At 45.8% G+C, this 24363-nt stretch overlaps 2 protein-coding genes across 2 annotated transcripts in view; one reads left to right on the top strand and one right to left on the bottom strand.

The window, feature by feature from the left end:
- Positions 1-2312: 2312 nt before the first annotated feature.
- Positions 2313-8144, bottom strand: LOC8032950 (COP9 signalosome complex subunit 6). The gene is made up of 3 exons (XM_002401831.5): positions 7629-8144; positions 3890-4216; positions 2313-2784 (listed from the first exon to the last, which is right to left on the bottom strand). Exons 1-3 carry the CDS (start codon positions 7911-7913, stop codon positions 2464-2466), a joined length of 933 nt encoding a protein of 310 aa, XP_002401875.1. The 5' UTR covers positions 7914-8144; the 3' UTR covers positions 2313-2463.
- A 426-nt stretch (positions 8145-8570) lies between these two features.
- LOC8032942 (vacuolar protein sorting-associated protein 53 homolog) overlaps positions 8571-24363 on the top strand; it is a 45259-nt gene continuing 29466 nt past the window's right edge. Inside the window, exons 1-7 of the mRNA XM_040212743.3 lie at positions 8571-8973; positions 9069-9199; positions 10132-10285; positions 11679-11794; positions 12903-13022; positions 14493-14571; positions 23858-23925. Of these exons, the coding sequence (XP_040068677.1) occupies positions 8866-8973; positions 9069-9199; positions 10132-10285; positions 11679-11794; positions 12903-13022; positions 14493-14571; positions 23858-23925 (776 nt within the window). The 5' untranslated portion in view covers positions 8571-8865. The remainder of the gene's footprint in view (positions 8974-9068; positions 9200-10131; positions 10286-11678; positions 11795-12902; positions 13023-14492; positions 14572-23857; positions 23926-24363) is intronic.

The following is a 24363-nucleotide window of genomic DNA, read 5'->3' as shown; positions in this document are numbered from 1 at the left end:
GAGCCTTTCGCCAAGGTATTAAGCACCTTTGGCCTCGAAAATCTCGCAAAACCTTCGCTCTTGTGAAATGCAGTTCCAGAGTCACCGCATAGATGGCGCCAGCGTGTTCTCTCGTTTTAAGAAATTTTAAGAGGTCTTGTCTCTCTCGGGTGTGCTCGGTTGCAAGTGTGTGAATGGGCCTTTACTTTAATCAAGGGGTGGCTCGTTAAATTTAAGTTCCAGGGCGGTAGCTTCGTCGGCTTTCTCACCTAAATTCAAGGATATGGTTCATTAATTTTGATGTTATCTTGAAAACGTTGGTCAACTTGGTAGACGACCACGTTCGACTGACTAAATGCCTGACCACGCGCAGACTACCACCACCAGCGTGACCACCACCACCCGTTTGCACTTTCCCGATTCACGCAAAACAGCTGAAATTGCATAAACATGCAACCACTTTTTTTTTTTTTTTAGCACGCACATTTTGGAGGTATGCTTTTCTCTATAAATGACAAGGGTTATTTAGTAGTTTAACTTAGCTTGCTGGCTAAATTTTTTATAAAAATTCACAAGCTGTCATTTTAACAAAACACATGAGATCAGTCATGAATTGCAACAGTGTCCAAGACTCACCAGCCATTATAATAACTCTATGACACCAGCTTGCCCTGTTCTTGATTTATAGGACTCCATGTTATGGAGGATTAGTTTTCCTTGAAGATTTGGTGTTTTTCAGTGTGAATTTTCCATGTCGGACAATCACTGGCTTTTAACGGGGCTCATGTTGAAGGAAACAAGAACCTTCAGAGAACAGGGCATGGTTCCTGAAGAAAGCAGCAGCCTTGCAGACGGTTCAGCGGGGGCAGAGTCCTGACTCAACACAAATTAAAGCTGTACATAAAAATTTCTTCCCATGAAGTTTCAATTTCTCTTCATCCAGGGACAGCTCAAATTTGGGTTCTTCGATTTTCCCAGATAACACCGGCTTTTCGAGGTATCTACCAAAACCCCAAACCCTGCCTACAAGCCACCTGTTCATCCCGGCATATTTGTGTCGTCAGTGTTGTGTGAAGTACATCTAAAAAGCATTTGAAGCGAAGTATGAAGTATATGAGAGGTCAAGCATGTAGTTCAGGTAGTATATTTACACTGGGCACAATGTACTCAAAGTAAAATACTATAAATGCAATTTACTTTTAAAGTAAAACTTTATAACACAATCTTTCATGATGCCCTTTCATTACCCTAATCGGTGTCTTTTTTTTTTTTTTTTTTTTTGGTATGCATTGTTTTAGGGCAGTGGTGTATCCAGGAATTTTTTTGGAGGGCGGCTAAAATATTTATGACTTGGGGTGCGGAGGGGGAGAGGTCAATGCTGGATTTTGGGGGAAGGGGGCTGAAGCCCCATAAGCTTCTCTTCAACCTTTCCCCCGCCTACTCTGAGGCCTTCAGGCCAGAAGGCGGCATCATAATAAATGTTTTTATAATACATACTTCCCCCTGACTATGCGACTGCCCCGGCGGTAATCAGAAGTGCATCAGTTATTTTCGGAAACGGCAGCGAATATTGGATAAGGTCAAGTGGTCACAGAGCAGTTGTTTGAGTCTCAATGATGAACTACTTAACAGAATCGACCTATAAGGCACCTATTTGTATCGGTTTCATAGTCGCCATTACTTCACTCCAAATGACCAGATAACGTCTCGAAAGACGATAGAGCGTTTTAACATGACGATGAGCTCAGAATTCAGAATTCGGCACCGCTTGCACCAAGGGGGGTTACAAACTCAGCGATGCGTCCTCTGCTCGCTTTTCTGGCGAGAATAGAATATCCCTTCCGGTATTTCCTCAGAGTGCGCAAAGCATTATTTTGTAATGCAAATTTAACAAGATAAAAGTTGGGGAATGTACCGTGAAGTCGGAAAGTACCAAAAAAATATACTTTTAGGTAAACTACAAGTACATACTCAGAGATTTTTCTAGAACTGCCTTTAAGTGCAATACACTTAATGTACTTCCCAACAGTGCGTGTCGTCCATCTCTGTCGTAAGCTGGTTCCCGTTCGATATACAAAGCAGTCACTACAGCGGCTCAGCGGTCGGTGTCGGCTTCAGTTGCTGTGAATGCAACTGACCGAAATGTCCGAACCGGTCTTTTCTCGCTCAAAGAAGAAAAGTAACTGGGACGTCGTAAACACGGCAATGCCGGTTCTTCGCTGGGAAGCAGCAATTTGGCCAGTGCAGTACGACGCAGTAGCAATCGCACAAACGCGTGCCACTACGACACTTATCCATACTGAAACAAGCAAGGGCAGAAATTGAGCCCAGAATCCCCAGGTTCTGCGGCTCGAGCTTCACAAACTTTAATCATTCCTGGGATGACGACGGAGACCCTTGGAGTGACGAAGGAGCCCTCGGAGCCGCACGGTTTCGCTTCCGCATTTATTCTGCGACAGCCCCCCCTCGAACGAGGAGGCGGCCTCAGAAGAAGAGTCCCCGACCCATGCGCCTGCCCATGCCCTGCCGGTCGTAGAGCAGGTTGAACTTGTTCACAAACTGGTTGATGGTGTTGCAGCCCTTGGTCAGGGTGCCCAGGTAGGTCATGAGGCCCACGTCGTTGCACTGGTTGTAGAAGTCCGCCTGGAAGCTGCGCGTGTGCAGCACGGGCAGCCGGTGGCACAGCCCAAACGCGTCCCGCAGCACCTCGTGGTTCGGGGCCAACGTGCCGCCCGACACCGAGCGCACATACTCCAGCACCAGGCGCACCCGGCTGTGCAGCATCTTGATGGCGCTGTGCTGGGCCTGCGTCGCATGCCGAGAAATCGGAGTGATGCCACGGTTGCGGCACCAAGAGTGGAAAAAGATGACAACCGTCGCCTATTTTGCCCTCCCCCCCCCCCCTTTTTTTTTCCTCGCTTTACGCTGGTTTATTTGGCGCTGCTCTATTTATTTATTTGCACGTACTGCAACTGCGCTCAAACTCATTGCAGGAGTGAGGATACAGCAGCACGAAGCAATGGTGAACAAAACAAACAAAGACACCCTAGAACGTAACAATTCAGAACAATCGTGCAATGAGCAAAGGGAAGATGCGTAACTGCCGAAATAAAGCCATTGTGAGCAACCACGTGTGCAGGCCCATCTAGATTATTCCACAACCCAACTGTTAGTGGAACGAATGAAAAAATAAAGTAATATGAAAATGAAAGTGCACGTTGTTTATACAATGAAATCGTATCAACGGTAACTAACAGTTTGAGAATGGCAGGGTGCGTCTTTCGAACGCTTTGGTCTCCAGCAGGCACTTCTTGCCTTCAGCCCTGCTTTGGGTTCACGTGCACACTTGTGGTGCACGAGACGCCCAATCGGTGTGAAAGGTAGAAAGCTTGCGCTGGACAACCGAAGCTGCTCCTTGCCGTTCTCATTTTGCCAGCGATTATAAATGAAATCACCGATTCGGTGCCACTATGCTGCTTGGAATGCGCCTCCGACTGCTGCGTTTACCGCATCTTAAAAGGTGGTCCCTCAATTTCCACCCAATGACGTCGTAGGAGTGTCACATTGTCACTGGTCGTGACACGGCTGCAGCGGTGTGAGCAGCAGAAGACACCCGTTCTGCTGTGAGCTCACCCTCCAGCTTGGCAGGCCACCGAAGCTTGTGCAGTCAGTCGTTGGGACGACAGCGACACTCGCATCCACTCCTACTTTCTATCGGGACATCTAGCCCCAACCACCGGGATGGCGACATCTGATGGCATGACACATCAACTTTTCCGAGGTCATTTGCTGCCACTGGGGGACCACTTTTGATGGAGCGCACAAAACACACCAGTCGGAGACGCAGTGCAGGGCTGTCCCCGCTTAAAGGGCAGTGAAACCGTCCGGACGTCCGCCGGGGCAACCCCACCTGCAGGTGCTGTGCTACCAGGGAGCTCTCGCCGGACTCCCCCATGGCAGACATGCGGGCCATGTGGTCGAGGCCGATGCGCTCGGCCTCCTCAGTGGCCAGGGTGTAGGGCAGCTCGACGAAGAGCATGGTGGCCTGTCCCCCGACCAGGTCGATGACCGACTCGTACATGGCCACGGGCAGCTCCGTGTGGCGGGCCTGTGGGTTCAGCTTGAGCAGGACGGGGCTCTCGTTGATGCCGCACACCTGCTTGTGCACCCCGATGTCCCCCTCCGTGGGACCCTCGCCCGTTGTGTACCAGCCCAGGAAGTCCAGATCGCTAAACACCTGCACGCCATGTACGTCTAGAGCAGGCGTCTCAAACACGCAGCCCTCGGGCCGCATGCGGCCCGCTGGGACGCGGCCCGCAGGAAACCGGCTACGAGTCATGTTCCCATGTCTCGAGCGCTAGAAATGGCACAAGCCATCGTGATCTCATCCTACTGATTTATTTTCGCTTGAAAAGTCGCCCCGCTCTTTTAATGTGTTCACATATAGTTTTTACTTCATTCATTGGCACTTTGTTTCGCTTAATCTTTTACTCCCCAGCTTTTTGTAATGGCAACAATTCTAGTGCTAGGCTTCAAGGGCGAGCTCTTTGTTGAAGGATGCATCTCGGATGCGCAAACTGTAGGTCAGTAGGAGCAACTGCCGAAAATAAAGCTACGAGCTTGAGATTCTCGGCTTAGAAAAAATATCACCATTGAGAGACACGTAAGGGTGTTGGATAGAAATCGTCGGGAAAGCAAGAACTGTCAAATAACTGATTGTTTTTGGAGACATGTCGAGCTTCATTAATTCCTGCGTGAATTGGGCAACGGGAACGCCAGTGTACTTCCTCTTTTGTTGTATTAAAAATGCGAGCACGTTGGCGGGGCAATGTCATTTTAATTATTGTTATCACATCAGGTCAGGGCCCAGAGTAGTCTTATAGACAAAACCAAACGTAAAAATGGCACTGGCAAAACTGAGTTTACAGAAAGCATAGAGCACGGGGTATCTTCTCTTTTAAATCTTTCGATCCCCCCCCCCCCCCCCCCCCCCCCCCCGTCTAACTTTGGCCCCCGGCCTTCCCATTGTCAGCTATCTGACCCCCATGCTCAAATGAGTTTGAGACCACTGGTCTAGAGCATGCTTTCTCAAACTGGGTTCCCCGAAGCGCCCTCCAGGGTTTCCCTTAACTTCCATTGACCATCCCTGCCCCTTAGCAAAGGGTTTTGCAAGTTTAAGCCCTACTTCAGCAGATCTCCCATTGATGCATAACTATCAAACACTCCCGAGAGTTCTCAAATTGGGGTCCACAGATGGGGCCCTGGAGGCCTTCTTGGGGTGCCCAAGCCCTCACACGTCGCTCAAGCCGAGCACTAACTTTTTTAATGTGATGCCGGCTGTCCCACAAAGCTAAATAGACCAAGCCATGTGCGTCCAGTGAATAGGGCCGATTATTCTGCTACAGAATTACAAAGTTGACCTCTGTCATTGTAATCCTCCAATATCCCTTCTCTCCCCAACCCCGGTGGATGGGGCACCCCCTTACTTCCGTCGATCCAGAAGGGGTCCCCTAAAACATTAGTAGTTGAGGACCACTGCCCTAGGGAGTGCATTACTGTTTACAAGGCCCAAAGGCTCCTGTACCCGCTTTACTGCATCATTAACAAGATTGGGAGCGGCTCTTCAGCTATCAGTCAAGAGAGATAGGTGTTCCTTGAGACTGAAAAGTTTGAGAACTCATGATCTAGAGGAAAAGGTCCACCATCCGCCTGTGCGTTTCGGACATTTCGGCTGCTCTAAAACAGCAGAGCATTGAGGCAGACATCGGTGATCTTGCTGGCAAGATAAGACAATTTTTAAAAAACACAAAAAAACATCAAAATACCACTTGCGAAGTCAGTACCTAGTCTCTCCTCAACTTTATTTTGTGAAAAAAAGAAAAAAAAAAAAAAAAAAAACCAAGAATTATTTGTGCAATAATGGAAAACTAAGCTGAGAAGCAACCGAACAACTATACTTTGTTTCATCATATGATGAACCGCAGAGTAAGCTATGAACTAACGAAGCCAATCGAGTACATATGCGAGTGCCACTAGACATTTACGAAGGGCACAGCGACGTGCAGTCGCAGGATACGTTCAAGGCACTGCTCGTAGTGTCCGCTGCAGTCCATTGTAAGGTAAAACGGAGTATAGGACGTGTTGCTGCAAGCTAAATACACCCGACCTCTCATCAGCATTCCGTTTCCGATCTTCCTGTCGCACTTCCTCATTTTTTTCTCAATACCAATTATGTCAGTGGTCATAATTTGCTTCACCTCCCTGACATAAAGGAGACGTAGTCTCTTTCCCCAATGTTTGTCTGTAAGCAGGCTTTTCCCCGCCCGCTGCCAGCGGACCCTGTGTGCATCGATGTCTTGCACATCCCAGTTTTCTGTGCTGCTCGCAACATGCGCTAGGTTCACACATATTTAAACCAAATACTAGTTGCCCGCAAATATCTTGTCTTCTCTGAATGCCGTTGAGACACAAACAGACACAGCAAAGGAAGGCTACTAGGGCATGACATAGTAAAGTAGCTTGCTCGTGACAAGCACAATGTGGTCAGCACTAAGATAAATTTTTGACATCGACTTCTAAAACAAATTGAACGTCAGGTTACCGCTGATTAGTACCTATAACTTTTTGAAGTCAGTCATGCGGCCAGGATGCGGGAAATCATGTAAAAGTGCCATTACTGTTGTCTGCAAAGAAGAAGTTTGTTGCTGTTAGTGTCAACTAATTCCTTACTTAGAGTTCAAAGAGCACCTAACAAAGCGATCAATAAAAATGTTTGTTTTACTCCTTATTGAAGGCTTTATGTTAATGTCTAGTTAAATGTTGAATGCTAGGTTAGAATAAAGAAACACACTTCTAACACCCCTAATGGTGCACAACCATTAGGCTGGCACACATGTTCAGCACCTTGCAACAAGCTTTCAGTTATATCTCATGACTCACGTCTAATGATGTTATACCAATTATTCAGACACTGTTGCATAGAGCGAGTGCCTGCACGCATATAAGCAAGAATGGGGGAAAGGGGGGGGGGGAGAGGGTGAAGGAAAAACATATATATGGCTTACACTTGCCGATGTAGCACCATGGCCATCCCTTTTTTTTTCATATCGAGAGAAACAAATTTGATAGTGCGAAATGTATGCTGCAGAAGGCACCTGCTAACCATCAAGACCACCATAATGGGCGCTGACGTGATGTCAACACAAGCCACATATAACACTTTCTTTCCTAAAGTTTGTAAACGCCCTAAAACTGGATAAATTCTTCTACCGTCATCATCCACATTATTATCTGCTCACCCTCATCCAAAACCATATTTAAACATCGTCAGCACCTCCCTCACCTATACACTATCTCATCATATCATCATTGGATGCGAGGCCGCAGGCCTTCGTGGTACGGGCTGCTTGCCTTTCTGCGGCGCCACGGCTCTCCTGAACCAAAATAAACATAAATATTACTAATATTTAATATCTCAAATCTCAAAGGGCAGGCAATACTTGGCCTGCCCTTTGAGAAGATAGGCTGAGACACCTTAAACACCACTTGGTCCATCACATTTCTGCAGGTCTCGCCTTCGTTTATGAGTGGCAAAAAACCGCCACCGCTACAAGTCACCGGTTAGGTTTGGTCAGGCGTGCAGGCAGTACCTGTTTGAACTGTTGCTCCTTGATGGTGTAGTAGTCCTTGTCAATTACGATGTTCCCTTCGATGGTGTCAAAGAGCAGTTCGAACGAGTTCATTATGTCGATGTTGCGGCCTTTCTGCTTGCCGATCAGCGCCCCGATCACTTGCTGTGGCTTGCCCTCCTGGGCCCGGATCCGCGTCCAGTGCTCCGATATGTTCATGATGACCAGCGGATGCAGGGACACGCAGACACTGCCCGTGGTGCCGGACGCGGCCATCACTTTGTTGGGAGCCTCGTCCACTTCCATGGCTGCTCTTTTTCCCTTTGGTTCTCTCGCCAAGTTGCCTTTAAATGTCTGCTCGCTGAGGGAACCCGGGACGGCAGAACTCGAGTAAAGCTGGATTCCGAAGAAATCGAACGGGCAAAGCAGGCGTAGCGGCGTAGCTAGGTTTGTTGACAACTGCGAGAACAGCCCGAGTCAACACCGCGACGACCGCGACTCGCGAGTACTCGCTCCTTTTGGATTGTTGGATTCACTGTGGTTGGCTTTGTACAGTGGATTCGGTTGATTGCAAAAAAATCAATTGATCGTGTTATTTACGCGTGTAGTAAGAAGCTATTTAACGTCATACTTAATAACAAAGACTATTCTATACGGTGTTAAACAAATAGGCAAAAGTCCATTTAAAAAAAATTGTTTTAATTTCGCTAGGCCTGAACATAATGCTTCGTAAAAAGAAAACTACACTGGTAGGCGTAGTTGTCAGATTTTTATGGTGAAGAAATATTCCCTCCATTCCCTCTTTCGAAATTTTGTTGGTTGCCAAATATGCCATAAAAACATAAACGTACTACAATATAAATTAGCGTGTTTTGATAAAAATACTTTTAAACAAAATGAGAAGCAGAATTTTGCATTTTATAGTACAATGGTGAAACTCAGCGACAACAAATAGGGTCCAGACGTAGGACAACATGTTAACCTACTAGCTTAAAATACTCTACAGGGCTGAACCGAAAATGTAATGTCTTCATCTCTTCATTGACGGTGTGTTGTGTGTTTACGTTTTACAATTGTGGTTCTAGTGCTTCCTAATTTCTTTTTATTTAGATGCAGCGTGTCAACAACATTAGCTCGCAAGGGACACAGGTTATACACCAAACATACGATAGGCTAATGAATTAAACATTTATAATTTATAAAAACAGTTGGCGGTGGCAAAGGAAAGAGAAGTACCACCGAAGAAAAAAATCGAACCATGGCAAACGCTATGGGGCTAGAACTAGACGATGATATTGCCGTGGACGAAGAGCTCCTGAATTCGTTCATCAAGTTTCCTCCCGAAGTCCAGAATGCGATCGAACAGGTGAGGTACCGTTAATTAATATTTCGTTGACTACACAGTGGTCCCCAATGATTGCGTTCAGCCGGTGCCACTGATGACGATAATTTCCCGCTCAGGTATTACCCAGCACTGATCCACTGGACAATCCCAACTTCAACCCCGTGGACTACATCAACACACTGTTCCCGACCGAGCAGTCGCTTTCCAACGTCGACGAGGTCATTGCGCGTATGAACACCAAAATAAGGTAATCTCCGAACTTTCCTCTGACGACGGATCGATCTGAAAGTGGATGTCGCGGAAAAGACGAAGCTCAAATACGACCCAAAATGACAGAGTACTCGCTGCGCTACACGCAATGAAAAGCTGCCGTTTAGGGGCTAGCGAAACCCCGCCATGAGCAACGAACGCGCTCTCCCACATGAGGCGATGGGCTCTGTTCGTACGCTGACACCAGTTTTCGGAGCCGCCAAGCATCCGTTTCACAGCCAGCGCAGTGCGCCTTGGCGTGACGGGAGACCTCTGCCGTCATAGACGCCCACTTTACCAACTTTACCTCTTTGATTTGATTAGGGATAGGATTCATTTTCTAAAAAAATCACTCGAAAACTATCTATAGAGTGTGACGCAGCACGAACGAATGACTGCCAGCATTTCTTATTACCTCTTAGAGTTGGAAGGCTGTCATCAAAACTACCGGAGTCGCTGACTGCATGAGAACAGCAGGAAGTTCCTTCAGTTGTCCCGTCTGCAACCATCCTATCTTCGGTAACGGCGTCTCGCGAATCTCGGGCGTGGACGCGCAACCAAGGCACGGCAAAAGGCAATGAGTCCGCGTTGGAGATGACATTCTTATCCTCTGAGTGACTGTACCAGCGGAAACCCTGTGGTCACTGACAGAGCGGGAACTTCAGGGCGTGTCTTTCAAATGCCTCGCCTCCATCACACGTGCACACGCGCTTGAGGTGCACGAGACGTTGAAGGGTTGTCAAAGGCAGGAAGCCTGCCTTGAAGGTAACCGAAGCTCCTCCCTCTCACCTTGTCAATGACTATACAAAAGTTGACTCCAATGGCGTCTCCTACGGTATGTCAGTGCGCGCGAGCTAACGCACAATACAGGCTCATAAAATGCCCGAGCAGGCGACACGTCGCGCGATTGGACACGGGGGCTTGTCCCAGGCGCCTGGACGAGCAGATCCGGACGGTGGTGCGGGGCCAGAGCAACGTGGGCTGCGAGGGGAAGCAGTCCCTGGAGGAGGCCCAGAGGGCCATCCACCAGCTGTTCCTCTGTATCCGCGATATCAAGGACAAGGCAGAGAAGTCCGAGCACATGGTAAGCCCCAGCCTTCCAAGTGCGCTCCTCAAGACCTAAAGGCCGATTTCCACACTTGCAACTGCTTACAACCATGTGCCTTAAAGGGACACTGACACCCCCCAAAATTAATTTTTTATTTTTTGCCGGGTTATTCTTCATGGATGGATTTGCCGGATGATTCTTCCTACCTAATCAATATTTTTCTGCAGCGTCACTTTTATTTGTAATAAAGAGAAGAAAAAAAAAAACGCAACTGCTCGAAACCGAAATTGAAACTGGACTAGGGAGGAATAAGAAGTATAGTGAAGGAGAGAGTTGGTGAAAGTCACAAAAAATGAAACTGTGAAACTTTTTTTTTGTTTTCAGTCACCGTATTTGAAGCTTTTTAGAAGCCACAAAAAATGGGTATCACATTTCTTTTCTATTTTAAATATTCTGTGTGTGCCTTTGATGACCCACGACTTTGATTGTACTTGGTGGTTGTGTCAAAACCATAGAAAAAGGCAATTGACCACGGAGAAGAGAGAGCGCGACACAAACCGGCCAGTTCTCGATCGGCGGTTTTCGGGCAGAAAGGAAACGAATTTTGAGCCGTGAATTGTTTTCTGGGTAGTTGGGCTCTCATATGTCATGCACAAATAAAAACCTTGGCGAGCATAAATACCCTGTCAGTGGCAACTCAGGTCAATATTTTTTTAATTTGGGATTACGACTGTTTTTAGCTAAGCCAGTGCAACTGAATTACAAGGGATTATTTTTTTCCCGATATTGCTCGTAGTTTTATAAATATCATGACTCAAAATTTGGTTTCGGTCGTCTACGGCAAAATCGAAGCTATCTGCTAGACTGATGGCAACAGTGATCATCAGCCATACGGCTGCGACTAGAAGTCACCGTGGTGCTGCGGTACGCGATACAACCAAATAACCGCAGCTCCGCCGCAATGTGACGTCGCAAGGGTGCTGCGCCAGTGTTCCTCGACTGAAACTAACCCTCTTGCCGCCTGCTAAAGAGCAGCTGGTTGCATCTTTAAAATCGCTTTTAGTGGAGTACATGGCTCCACTTTGATGTAATATTTCGGCTGTGATCATATTTTGTGCCACTAAAGTGATACCAGTAATTTATTTTAGTTTCGTTTTCGACCGGAGTTACCCTTTAATAAGAGACGCTTTTTATGTAGGCACTTAATTGGATTTGGGAAAAGTAAAATTAAGAGCAGTCTACCGTAACTCGGCAGCGTACAGCGTAGAATGACGACAAAGCAAAAACAAACAACTTGGAATTCGACTTGGGATGGAGAAAAACTTTGAATCAGTTTCGTGACCTCTGCACGTCTTCGAGCCAGAGACAATGAAATAGTTTGGTGCGCAACGTGAGACCTCGTGTTGTCCCCCCTCCCGTGCGACATCAGGTGAAGGAGATAACGCGGGACATCAAGCAGTTGGACAATGCCAAGCGCCACCTGACGGCTTCCATCACCACCCTGAACCACCTGCACATGCTGGTGGAAGGAGTTGATGCACTCAGGTGGGTGCATTGCTGCTCCTCTGGGAAACTACGTTGCACTCAGGTGGGTGCATTGCTGCTCCTCTGGGAAACTACGTCCACTACACTTCACAACAAACTGATCCATGCACTACAACTCGAGGGTTTGTGACTGTGTGTACAGCTATTCAATATTTTGAATAATATATTGGGAGCACCGACCAGCGGGCCAGTCGACAGTTTCACAATATTATTAAGAAATTGGAGAGCTGCACATGTTAAGGCATACATTTGCTTGGACCAAATAGACTAGAAGCTTGTGCCACAGATTTGTAGGTCACATAGCCAGATATCGTTCCCCGCAGGTTTGGTTTGGACGAGGCATTGCATTGGCACATCTTGGTGTAGTCACTATGCTGCATGATGCTGCGTTTTAAGTCAAACTGAAAGGAAGTCGTAAGGCTTTGTTTCGAGGCAGACTAACTGATGCTGTGCGCATATCTATACAACAAACTGGGCCTTTAATTGCCTTTTTGTTTGCTGCCTCTGGCTCGTGTCACTGTACTATCGAGTCTCACGAGTTCGACTTGATGCAACACCCATATGATATTGACTTTTGTTTGATAAAGAAAACTATGCCCCAGGGTGAGCCTTATATTCAAACAGTGATTGTTAACAACAGTGATTTTTACTCTTTTTAATATTCTTTATTAGCTAGCTCAGGTGTCACGCAAGTCTGATTGTAATATGAGCATATTCATATTGAACTAAGTAGTTTGTTCATGTTAGGTCTACAGATCACTGCTTCAAATCCATGTGTCAGCCGAGATGACACGTTGACAGCTGGCAACAGCTATACTCCGCGACAACTTTTCTTGGCAATGGAGTGGAAGGTACGTCCCGCGTCCCCTCTTCCATTTTGAGTGTACGCAGGCTCTCCTCCTCCCCCATTTCCGGGGAGAGGAGGAGAGCCTGCGTACACTCAAAATGGGAGAGGGGATGCGGGACGTACCTTTCACTGCATTGCCAAGAAAAGTTGTCGCGGAGTATAGTGATTTGTGGGAATCGACAGCACCTCGAACCAAGAGAGGGGATGCATTTTGCAGTTTTGTCTAGCAGCGTGTGAGGGTGATGGTGGCCTGTTCCGCAGAAAGCTGAGTCGCAAGCGCCAGTATGGTGAGGTTGCCAACCTGCTTCAGGGGGTGATGAATGTGCTGGACCACTTCCAGCCCTATATGGCCATCCCACAGATACGCAAGTTGGCAGACGAGTGAGTGGCACATCTCATTGCTTTTTGTTCAGTGTTTGTGTAGTTGTTGGCTATACCTTTACAGCTCTAATCCTCAATATGAAACTCATTAACCTCCTGTTTGTTGTTTTATGAGGTGAGGATGCATGGCATGGAAAAGTCTGCTTTATGCCATGTGGACTGCATTGTTTCTCAATCCTTCCCTGGGCTGTGCTAATACCCTTTGTTTATTTCGCACATAATATGCCAAAATTTACTTTTATATAATACAGTTTTCTAGAATGGTTGTGCCACAAGTATATTAAATATTTTTCATCATGGGCCCGCAACATGTCAAAATGGTTGCAATCTAACCACTCCTGGCAAGGGCATATGTTGCACTGTGTCCCATGTTACAGAAGTTTCTTTTTTCAAATCTGTGCCATGTTCTTTTAAAGGGGTAGGGAAACGAAATTCCAGCTCTCATTTTCTAGCTTGAATGTGTTGCATGTTGCACCCTAACCTCAACAAAACACCAGTCTTCCGTTGAAAGGCACAAGAAAATAAGTTTTCAAGCTAAATGAACGATCTTTCAATATGCACCTGGTGGATGCATGCGGAGCCTATTTGGGAGGCAATCTAGCAACGTTGGGGAACTTGCTATGTAGTCGTGACGTAGCAGATTCCTTCGGAGCAGCGCTGCCTTTTGGAATTTCAACATGTTCCTTGTTAGCTTTCCTCCTAGCACAACTCACAAATCGCGCATTGTACCAGACGATCGAAGAAGACGGAAAGGAAGGACTCCCCTCTTTCTCGGACCCTTGTTAGTGCAACAGGAAACAGCCATTCTCCCCCTAGAAGATTAGCCTATCGCTCAAACCTTGAACAAAAGTTGCTTTCCCCACCCCGTTCAGCCCTAAGCTGACAGTTGTGGAAGCTACGTGCTCCTTGGGCCAGCCACACGCTCGTCACCCCGCGGGTACTTCGAACGGCTCGGTTATAACGCGCTGACGCTATTGACAATGCCACCAAGGGCAAGGCTCATAACCACGCTAGCCTTGTTACGTCACGAATGCGGGAATCTTTTCTTTCTGTTTTTGTTTGCGCCGGATATCCCATGACGCATCGCGCTCTCCGTTCGCTTCACTTCGAGCGCGTGCTCGAGTGCACCGTTTGGAACGAAAAATATAGCCAGTCGTTCAAAATACAAACATGCGATTATCACTTACGGTTATTATGTGTCATGCTTGACTCATTTCCGAACGAAATTTGAATATTTCAATTTTTGTTTCCGTACCCCTTTAAAAGTGTCTACACCTCTGCATGCACTTCCACTGACGTAGGGTTAAGAGAATCCAGTCGAAACCTAGGTTTAGAACTGAGCAGGTTTAGAACTTATCACCCATTTTGCTCTTTGATCATGTTGGCTGGCAAAATCAAAATTTGCTGTTCTAAATGAAATGCCTTTCTGTGTAATGAATAGGCCACCTATAAGACGTTTCTTCGTTGCAGGGTGGCCACCATCCGTTCTGACTTGGCCCAGCAGATCACGGCAGACTTCCACGACGCCTTCACGGGTCCCAATGCAAAAGTTGGTTATCAGAGCTTGCTTTTCCACGGGGACATAGGCACTTCCAGAAAGAACACAATGCCCCAGACATATGCAAACATGTAAAATCACGTGCGTCAACACCATAGTCACCCTAAGTTGTTTCTTCTTCAAGGCCCGTGTGGGCATTATCCAGGGGATGGACATTCATAAAATTGAGGCAATCAGCATGTGAACATAACCGCAGTAATAGGCACACTGTGATTTAGCCAGTGTTGGGGGAAGTACATCTATAAAGTACTTTGAGTAAAGTACAAAGTATATGTGAGGTGATGTACTTCAACTAGAGTAGTAAGCATACTGGGTGCAATGTACTGTAATGTACATTGCACCCAGTATACTGGGTGCAATGTACATACTGTAAATAATAGTAATAATAACAAAGTTTATTTTTCCATTAAACAAATGATGGAGGGAGAAAGAGGAAAAAAAGCTGCATCATGCAGCTTGACGAGTCCTTGGCCCCCCTCTCACACAAACAGCAGTGGCACATGAAAAAATAAACAAGACAGAATGACAATGTACTTTCCAAGTGAAGTACAAGTATTCTTTTACAGTGCCCTTTCATTTCCCTATATAGTGATTTTTTAACTGGTATCCATTGCCCCAGGGGTAATCGGGGGTACATAACCTATTTTCGGAAACGGCGGCAAATATTGGAAAAAGTCAAATGGCCACAGAGATAGTTACTTTCAGAAATGGCGCCGAATTCAAAAGTCTTCTAAATTTGGTGCCGCTTGCACTGGCTTGTTGCACCCAAGGGGGTTGACTATACTACTAAAAGAGACCATGGCGTCAGCCCCGTAGCTTCTGCAAGCAATCCTCTCGTGGAGGAGTGTCCTCTACTTAATGAAAAAAACAGTGAGTGTGCAAGCGAGCTGGTGATAATGAATCATAATGTGACACCCAAGATTGTGGTGCGAAAAAATTAAGGAACTTTAAAGTTGAAGGAAAAGACAAAAGAGAATGTCTCAAAACATTGTGGCGTTCTCCTCTGTTGTCTTTTTATTTGTCTTGAAAGTTTAATTTTTCCACGCCACAGTCTCGGGTGCTGCATTATGGTTAATTTCGCTCTCCTAATATTTTAAACCTCCTCGCTCGCGCTGACCGAGCAAGAAGTAGCGAGAGTTCAAAAAGCTACGAGAAAGCCGATCCAGAAGAAAGGGAGCGATGCGTCGTCTGCTCACGTTTCTGGTGAGAGTCAAGTATTCCTCCCTGCATTTTTTTTTAGTTGACAAAGCATCATTTTGTGATAAAAATTTAACAAAGCCATATTGCCACTTTAACAAAGCCATAAAGCCACTTTGAAGTCGGGAGTCGAGGAAAGTACCAGAACAAAATACTTTAAGTAAACTACAAGTACATATTCAGATAATGTACTTCAAGTAAAATACAAGTTATTTAAAACCAACTTGAAGTAGTACTGTAAGTACAATGTACTTGAAGTACTTCCCAGCACTGGATTTAGCTAAGTGCAGACACTGCAGATGCGGGTCCTTCATTACAGAACAGTGGTACTTTTTCAGCGAGTAGTGGGTGCAGATAGGATTTCATATTTTCGAAGTTTGTTTCTCGTGAAAATCGGAGGGTTTTTCTCGCTGTTTATTCCTTGCCCGAAATTCGGAGTTCCTCGGAATTTATTTACCATAAATTTTCAATTCTTTGTGTCTCAAAATTTAATTTTACTATGTGCCAGATTTTTGCAGTTCAATATAGAAAATTGAGACATTTACAAATCTCTGTAATGCGAAATTAGAGTGCTGCTTTTGAGGTATTTTGATTTTGCAATATACCGCGACGGGAGGGTATGCAGGAGGAGGAGGGGAGGGTATGAAGGAGGAGGGGAAGAGAAGGAGAGGGAGAGGATCCCCAGTATCATCTCCTCCTCTCCCCTCCTCCTTCTCTCCTCCTTGTCTTCCTCTTCCTCCTTCTCCTTCATAACCTTCCTTCCTCCCGCAGTTTCACCACTAAATTTAGCTTGAAAATTGACGCCATGTAAACTGAACACCAATTCAGTTTCCCCGCTAAATTTAGCGGGAAAAATTACGTCACATGACTTTGTGTCACGTCACCTATGAACAAATTCAGTTTCTCTGCTAGATTTAGTGGGAAAATTGACGTCACGTTACCTCAACACAAATTGAATTCCCCACTAAATCTACCACTGAATTTGTTCATAGGTGACTTGACACGAAGTCATGTGATGTCATTTTCCCCGCTAAATTTAGCGGGGAATTAAATTGGTGTACAGGTCTGTGATGTCCCATAACGCAACACATGCGGTTACGCGGACAGCAATGCCGACGTTCGCGGCGACCGGAACGAGTGCTTAAGAGCTGCGCTCTAAAACAAATATCTGGGTAGAAACCTGCTCTGAATTTATTTATTTATTTATTCATTTACAATACCCTCAGGGCCATAAGGCGTTAGAGAGGGGAGTGGGTATTAAAGTACAATGTTTGATGCTGCTTCTCGGAATCTGATGGGGTCCTGGATGGTGACGATGTCTTCGGGAAGGTCATTCCAGTCCACAATTGCATCAGGAAGAAAGGCGTGCTGATTGTCTGTGGAAAAACACTTTGGCCGGGCTATTTTATTGCAATGGTCGAGTCTGGAGGAAAGATGAGCCGGTGGGGAAAGAAGAGTCTGATTTAAAAGTGGTGAATAAAAAACTTTATGCAGAAGGCAGAGACGGAAATTTTTTCGACGGGAGAAAAGCATTGAGAGAGAGAGAGATTTGACTTAATGAGGGAGACACTGGAAAAACTGGAGTAATCAGACTGAATAAAATGCGCAGCACGGTTTTGAACAGATTTAATATGTAGTCTGTTAATGTAGCATGATGAGGGTGCCAGATTGAAGATGCGTATTCTAATTTAGACCGGACTAGGGCAGGGTAGAGGAGCCGTTTTAGTTGAGAAGGGGCGGATCTGAAATTGCGACAAAGGAAACCCAAGCTTTTGTTAGCGGAACTCAACTGAATTAATATGGTTTTCCCAGGAGAGGTTTGAAGTTAGAAGAACACCGCGGTATTTATACGCATCCGTGGTTTGAAGAGGGATGCCATTGAGAAAATGAACAGGAGAGGTTGGAAAAGAGGAACGAGAGAAGCGCATGCATTTACATTTGCTGACGTTAAGCGTCTTCTGCCTGTTAGTACACCAGCTCTGAACTAGGCCGAGGTCATTTTGTAGGGTTAAAGAGTCATGAGGGGATGTTATTTTTCGGTAAAGGACACAGTCGTTGGCAAATAGGCACATGGGCGAAGATACATGAAGAGGAAGATCGTTGATGTAGATGAGAAAAAGTAACGGACCAAGCACGGTTCCCTGAGGCACGCCATTGGTAAGAAGTCGACCGTAACAATTGATATCTCCTCAGCTGGATTGGGTATTCGTGCCCTTGCCATTGGTAATACTATCTGTGAACAACAAAACTTGCAAACAAGTGTTGCTTTCATAAATGTCAATACTTTAAATTACTAAATGTCAATACTTTAAATTACTAAATGTCAATACTTTAAATTACTGAAATCCTTGACATAGTCTCTGGAAAGTTTGTTTTCTCCCCATCCCATTCCACTGTTCCACCCTGTGGCTGCGTGGGGTGGAGTGGTGACATGGAACCTTTAGCTACCCTACTCCCTTCTTGATCTTAAATTTGATTGTTATAAAAACATAAACCCACCTCTTTCTAAGAAGTCCAAACTGAAGACTAGAACAGTGCCTTTTGCTGTGGCCCAAAATTACAGTGACCCACTATCCCAAACAAAACATGACGAGGTAAACAGTGTACCCCCGTTTAGTCAGTAGTCCGAGATTTGAAAAAAAACTGGAGAGGGCGTCTCCTCCATCCCCACTGACCCTGTGCGCTAACCAAGCTTATTCATAAAATACCATTTTTTTTCTCGCCATTGTGACACAAAAATTCTGAGTTTTTCAGATAAATCTGAATTGACGAAAATTTCGCTGGCAAGCATTTTTCAGATTTTATCAGATTTATCTGAAAATGCAAAACCCTAGGCATTCGCGACTCCAGCAAAACGGACGCCACCAAGCGGGAGAACCAGGAACCAGCCGGACCAGGTCGCTCCGCGCCCCTCCGCGTCTCTGGTGGCTTTCGCGGACATGTGTTGTCGGCGCGGTGGCGAACGATGTATTTTCACGAAGGTCCAAAAATTTCTCAAAGTTTGCCTGAGTGTTCATTAGTGTGCTGAAGCCCCAGTAGATTGTTTCCTTCCATCACGTATTTGAAAGCCCGTTTACTCCATGACACACGGTCACGTGCTTTCGATTTCTTGGAGAGGAATCACGGAAAAACATTTTGATTTCTTGTCTTTCTCGAATCACATTCAAAGTGACGACTGCTTGGTAACTGATTAGTGGTTTCTTTGTAAGGATGTAGAAAAGTGGACTGAGGACGACAGACGAGGTGTTTCACTGGAGGGAACACCAATTTTGCAGTCAAGTGAATAGGAAGGTTCGATAGCTGCTTTTCTTGAGTTTGGTTGTGTTCGGTTAACTTCAAGTTTGAGCCACCCATGCCACTCGGTGCGTTGGCTATTCGTCTTGGCTGCTTTTCGCCGAAAAAGCCTCTGGACCACACTGAAGGAGTTGGGCTGATTTCGCAATTACTTGATTCAGGAAAACCTGCTCGCTGAAATTGATGAATGAGGGAAATTATCTGTTATCAAAAGGTGGTAGACGAGTCTTGTAACGTTAGAAGCTGTCACGGCATTTTGATCTATCGCGCCTCCAATATTTATATTATACCCCCGTCGAAGCCAGCCGCAATATATGTCTACATTGCTCAGGTTGACCGGCCACAAAAAATACTCATTTTCTCCGTTCAGGATTCGAAGCAAAGTTCAATGCAGAGAGGTTCTGCGTGAATCTCCGATGAAGACTCTCTTCAGTTTGTCTCCATGTTGCCGGCTAGAACCATTTGGCTAAGTTTAAGTAGTATCTCTCTGTCTGTCAAATATACTTTTATTCAGCAGTTCACCTAATAGCTAGTCAACTAAGCTCATATTTCAACCCAAAGAATATACTAATATTGCTTTAGTGGGACCATAGTACGTAATATAATACATAACCCGCTCGTCAAAATGACTTCTCGATTGCTACTAAAACCTGAATTGAAATACGAGTATCAGCTGCTTAGTGGGGCGCTGGCGGGTTAACATGGTCCTTGGCTCAAGAAGCGCTTGCTTAATTTTCTTAATTTTCCTGCAGCCTGTGTTGTTGACCGAGCAGACGACTGCTTCTTAAACGCGGATACGCACAAAAGCTCGATTTCGCGGGCAGATAAGTCACATGGTCGAGGCATGCGAGTTAGCTGAAAATTACTCTCGGTGGAACAACCCTGTAGTCACCGCCGCTTTCCTTAGACAATCAAAACTGATTAGTATATTACCGTCTCTCCGGAGCTTATAGTTTCGGTTTTGAACGAAATCTCCGAAACGAAAGTTTGACACGAAAAAAACAAAAAACACCGGGAAAACAAAACTATGCTTTGCAAGTTTATGTGCATCAGCTACACTTAACTGCCTCAGTTCATATACCTATAAAATTGGGCATTAAACAAAAGAAAATTGTTAAATTGAATGCGCCACCTGTTCAGGCAGCCTGGCCGAGCCGACGCGACCTGGACTCAGCCGCCATGTTTGTTTGGTGGCGGCGCCCCCTATAGGTCGCTGGAGTCGCGAATAGGGTAGGGTGCCTCGATGAGTCATGCCCTCCACGCCATTATGACTTTATATTTAACAGGGATCACGGTCCATAGTGCTGAGCATGCTGAAGTTCCTCAAGGTTTGTGTGTGCTTCTTGGGAAAGAATGCTACTCCCAACATTACTGCAGCAGTACCTATGTGAGACTAGGAGGAAAGCAAAAGAACGGAGGGTTGGAGCTAAGCTGGCGACCGACGTAGCAGACGACGCTAGTTGCACCGCCCTCAGCAGAGACTGTGCAGGTACTCTGGTCAGGGGGTTGCCTCTCTGGTTCTTCTTTGCAAAATGCCTCTACTTTCTGGGGGAAAAGCCATATATCTATAATCCATTCACTCTTAATCTGAGACTACAGCCAAAGCTACAAACGAAAGCTAGCCGACGCATCTTGCTTTGAGACATTCCTTTCTAGCGCGAACGCTCCTTCTGCAAAAGAGTGTTTCAAAGCCGAGCTATCCTGTTCTTGCACTTGTAGCCTTGGCTACATTCTCAGCTTTAAGGGGCATTGTCAGGTGAAAATCATATCTTTTTTATTATCCGAAACGGTTGGAAATGATGCCTGTACATTACCCCCAAAATTCTAAACTTGGGAACTCAGTATTTGTGAAGAAAAAAACAATTTCCCAAAGCCGATATTAAAGTTCCCGTGCGTTCTGCGCCAGTGCAGCGACGTCAAAGATTGAGTCGTCCTGCAACTCGAGTTTCTTTCACGCAAACGAACCGTCCCAACCCCAAGTGTCATGTTCGCCCGTGTCCCGCGATCAACCGCTCTCCATCGTGTGCCGCCTATCACTGTGAGCAGACGACACCACACTTTCGAGTTTGAAGTTCTTTTAGGGCCCGTTCTGTGATCTCAAATTCTTTGAAACGGTGTGAGGACAAAGAAAATGCGCAGTGGACTTTTATAAACGCCGTGAGGGGCCGTGTTGCGTCGGTTCTGCTTGAAAGTCTGCCCCGGAGGAGTTGCTACAGAAACTACGATAAAGAGACACCAAACCCAGTTGTTTTGACTGTTTGACAATTTCCCTTTCAAAGTCTGAGATCGTCATCGGGCACCTAGAAAAGAGAACTTCGTCCAATTCCTCGACTCACCGACTATCTTGAGTGCATGTGCCGAGCGCCGCCATGTTTTCCGGGTGGGGATAACAAGTCGGGAAGCGACTTCACTCCGGACTCTGATTTTCGGTATTTCAAAAAGAAGGGCCATTCTGCGTTCGCAATTTCATTAGAAAACATGTTTTACGAATGTTGTTATTAAATATTATAGAAATCCATCTACCCGTGTGTAAATGCCATACTGTTTTTTGCATTCATTGCCTTAACCATGGCGGGCATTAATGATGATCGTGTAACTACCGTTAATGTGATCACCCTACTCTGCTCTCATTCTGTGAAATCGCCGAGATCAAATGGCAAGGCAATGAAGGTTCTGTGTTCGGCCAAGTTGGTGGAATAGGAACATTGAGTGGTGCTATAGAAACACCACACTCGTGTGTTTGGCTTCGTTTTCACTTACGGTGAAACAAACAATGGCCGTCATGCTCATGCTGAGTGATGCAGCGTGTGCACTTTGCAAGCGCGAGATCGATCAGAAAACTGCCGAAAGGTCAGCTGGACTCTACGAGCCGTATCGAAGCCAAACCAGCGCTGAGAGCACGTCACTTTCCGGTGTGGCCTAGTGAGTTGCAGAACGCGAGGTCACGTGGCACGTTTTTGACGCTGGATTGGCTGGGATAGCTCGTGGCAGCGGCTGCGGTCACCCTAGTTTTGAAAGTGAAAGTGCAGCTCAGAACAGTTGCCATGCTGTGCCTCCCAAAAAATATTTTTTTGGGGGGCATGGCAGCCAGAAATTGCGCACAAAGCATTCTCTTTATGACGGGAGAATCTCACCGTCCTGCGGCAAAACCGATTTTGGTGGCATTTGATGTTTGGCAAACCGCGCGTATCGCAAGCCACTTTTCCGCTAGTGTGGTAGTGCTCATGGGTGCAAAAACGACCACGCTGATTCGCTGAGCTATTCTTCTTTTGAATGTGCCGGCAGCGAGGTTGGCGACGTGTCGAGGGTTGTCATGGCATTACTATCCTCACAACTGCTGGCACTGCATATGATTGGCCCCATTCTGTTGCGCGGTGCCGCAGAGATAGTGCACCGACCGATCTGCCGGCGAGCAGAGAAATCTCGCCGGCAGATCGGCCGGTGCAGCGAGCTGCCGTTCCGCCAGTTTGTCGTGCCTGTATAGTCCAGCTTCTATGGCGAATTTTACAAATATTCTGCGAGCCTCTTGAGCTCATGCAAGAGATAGATTGCACCTTAGTGATTTTCTTTGGTTGCCGGGTAATTGGCCTTGCATCACGAGACAAAGGGTTTCTTCCTGCTCTGTGTGCGTTGATATTTAGTCCAAAGTGTCACATTCATGTGCGAATAGTGGATTTTGAGTTTGAAGTAAATGCGAAGTGAATAGTTGTTTTGGCCGAATATTTTCGATTTGAATGTTGTTCCCAAGCTTCCACTTGTCCACTCCTAAGCTAAGCTAATTTTAACATATAACTCTATTTATGGACTGTGGCCTCTGAAGGTCTAATGCGCACATTGGGATAAACTGCAGTAAGGTGGTCAGTCGAGCGAGTTGGTATCGATTGGACACGGTTAAGGTTGTGCACAAAATGACAGTAACAGAGAGAAGCATGCACACTTGTCTGTTATATACGTGTTTCTATCCCCTGTTCTGGTCTTTTTGTGCGCAACTTTAACCATGTTCTATTTTGGGATAGCAGGAAAACAACCTCTTTCGTACAATTAAGCCTGCAGGGATTCACAGCTATACCTAATAGAAGGAATTAATAAATATTCTTGCTGTATGCAAAGAGTTTGAAAAAAAAAAAAAAAAACGAATGACAATCAAGAAAGATTGATGCACATTGTCAGGTCATCTATATGTCTCGCGTATAAATAGCCACAGTTTAATTTTGAGAATTTTACTCCAATGTAGATATCAACACTCACAAAGTGTCCATTTCTTTCTAATTCACCAGGTGTGTGCGTGCACCATCTCGCTTTGGAAGTGTGCTTTTCTCCTAAGCATGCGGCTGCGACACTTATGCTTTTCGAAGTGTTAATCGCTGAGAGTTTGTCAGTTTGTCCCGTTGAGCGTGCTTCTTACCGAGCACCTGTGCGCTGTGGAGAAGCCACGCTCACAGAAGCAAGCTCTGCGGGTGTTGCTACTCTGCAGTGCACTGGTGCTTGGTAAAAAATATGCTCAGCAGGGCTAACCTGCCGCAAACAACATTTAAAAAATAATGCAGTTCCCCTCGAAGAGAATATCGCATAGCGTATTATTTGAAACTATCATTTTAATATTTGCACAATCCTAGTTACATTAGATATTAGTGGGATGGCTATGCTTTTGCAAAGTACGGTAAGATGGAATACAAGAGAAAAGTGCTGATTTCGTTCTACTGCTTGAGAGGTACAGGATTTTTCGTTGAGACCACAAGTACGTGATTACAACTCAGTGGCTTGACTGGACATCTTTGCACTGCAGCACTTCACTCCGAACCAGCAGTTGGCAGATGCATGCCTGGTGGTGTCTCTTTTGGACAACAAAGTCAAGTAAGCTTTCCTGAAGATTGACAAAGGGCTTCACTTTTGCTTAGAAGGGGGAACGAGAGTATATTTTTTTTTCTTTCCACTGTACGCCGATTTATCCAGATGAAACCATTTGCACTACTTTGTTTAATTATGCAAAGTGTAGACTATTTTGTGAAGGGTTTAATTTGCCTTTGTTCATTGGTGAACTTTAGTAAAAATATCTTCCAACTTTAATTAAAGGAGAAGCTGGGTTTTAAAGTTAGAAAGATTGCCAAATATGGACTATTGTCACAACATTTTATGACACTGTGAACCCACTGCTAAAAGTTTATTGTGAAACATTCTTTGCTAGGTGTCCAGCATTTCATGAAGCCCAAAAGTGATGCCCAGAATTGAAGCCCGAATAAAAGCGTGGCCGCGAGGCTCGACACTGATTGGTTTTGAATGGGGGGAAGAGGC

This window comes from Ixodes scapularis, unplaced genomic scaffold (genome assembly GCF_016920785.2).
Source record: "Ixodes scapularis isolate PalLabHiFi unplaced genomic scaffold, ASM1692078v2 PGA_scaffold1__304_contigs__length_218370807, whole genome shotgun sequence".
NCBI classification, from domain to species: Eukaryota; Metazoa; Arthropoda; class Arachnida; order Ixodida; family Ixodidae; genus Ixodes; species Ixodes scapularis.
Note: the sequence above shows the minus strand (reverse complement) of the source record. Positions and strands in the feature narration are given on the sequence as shown.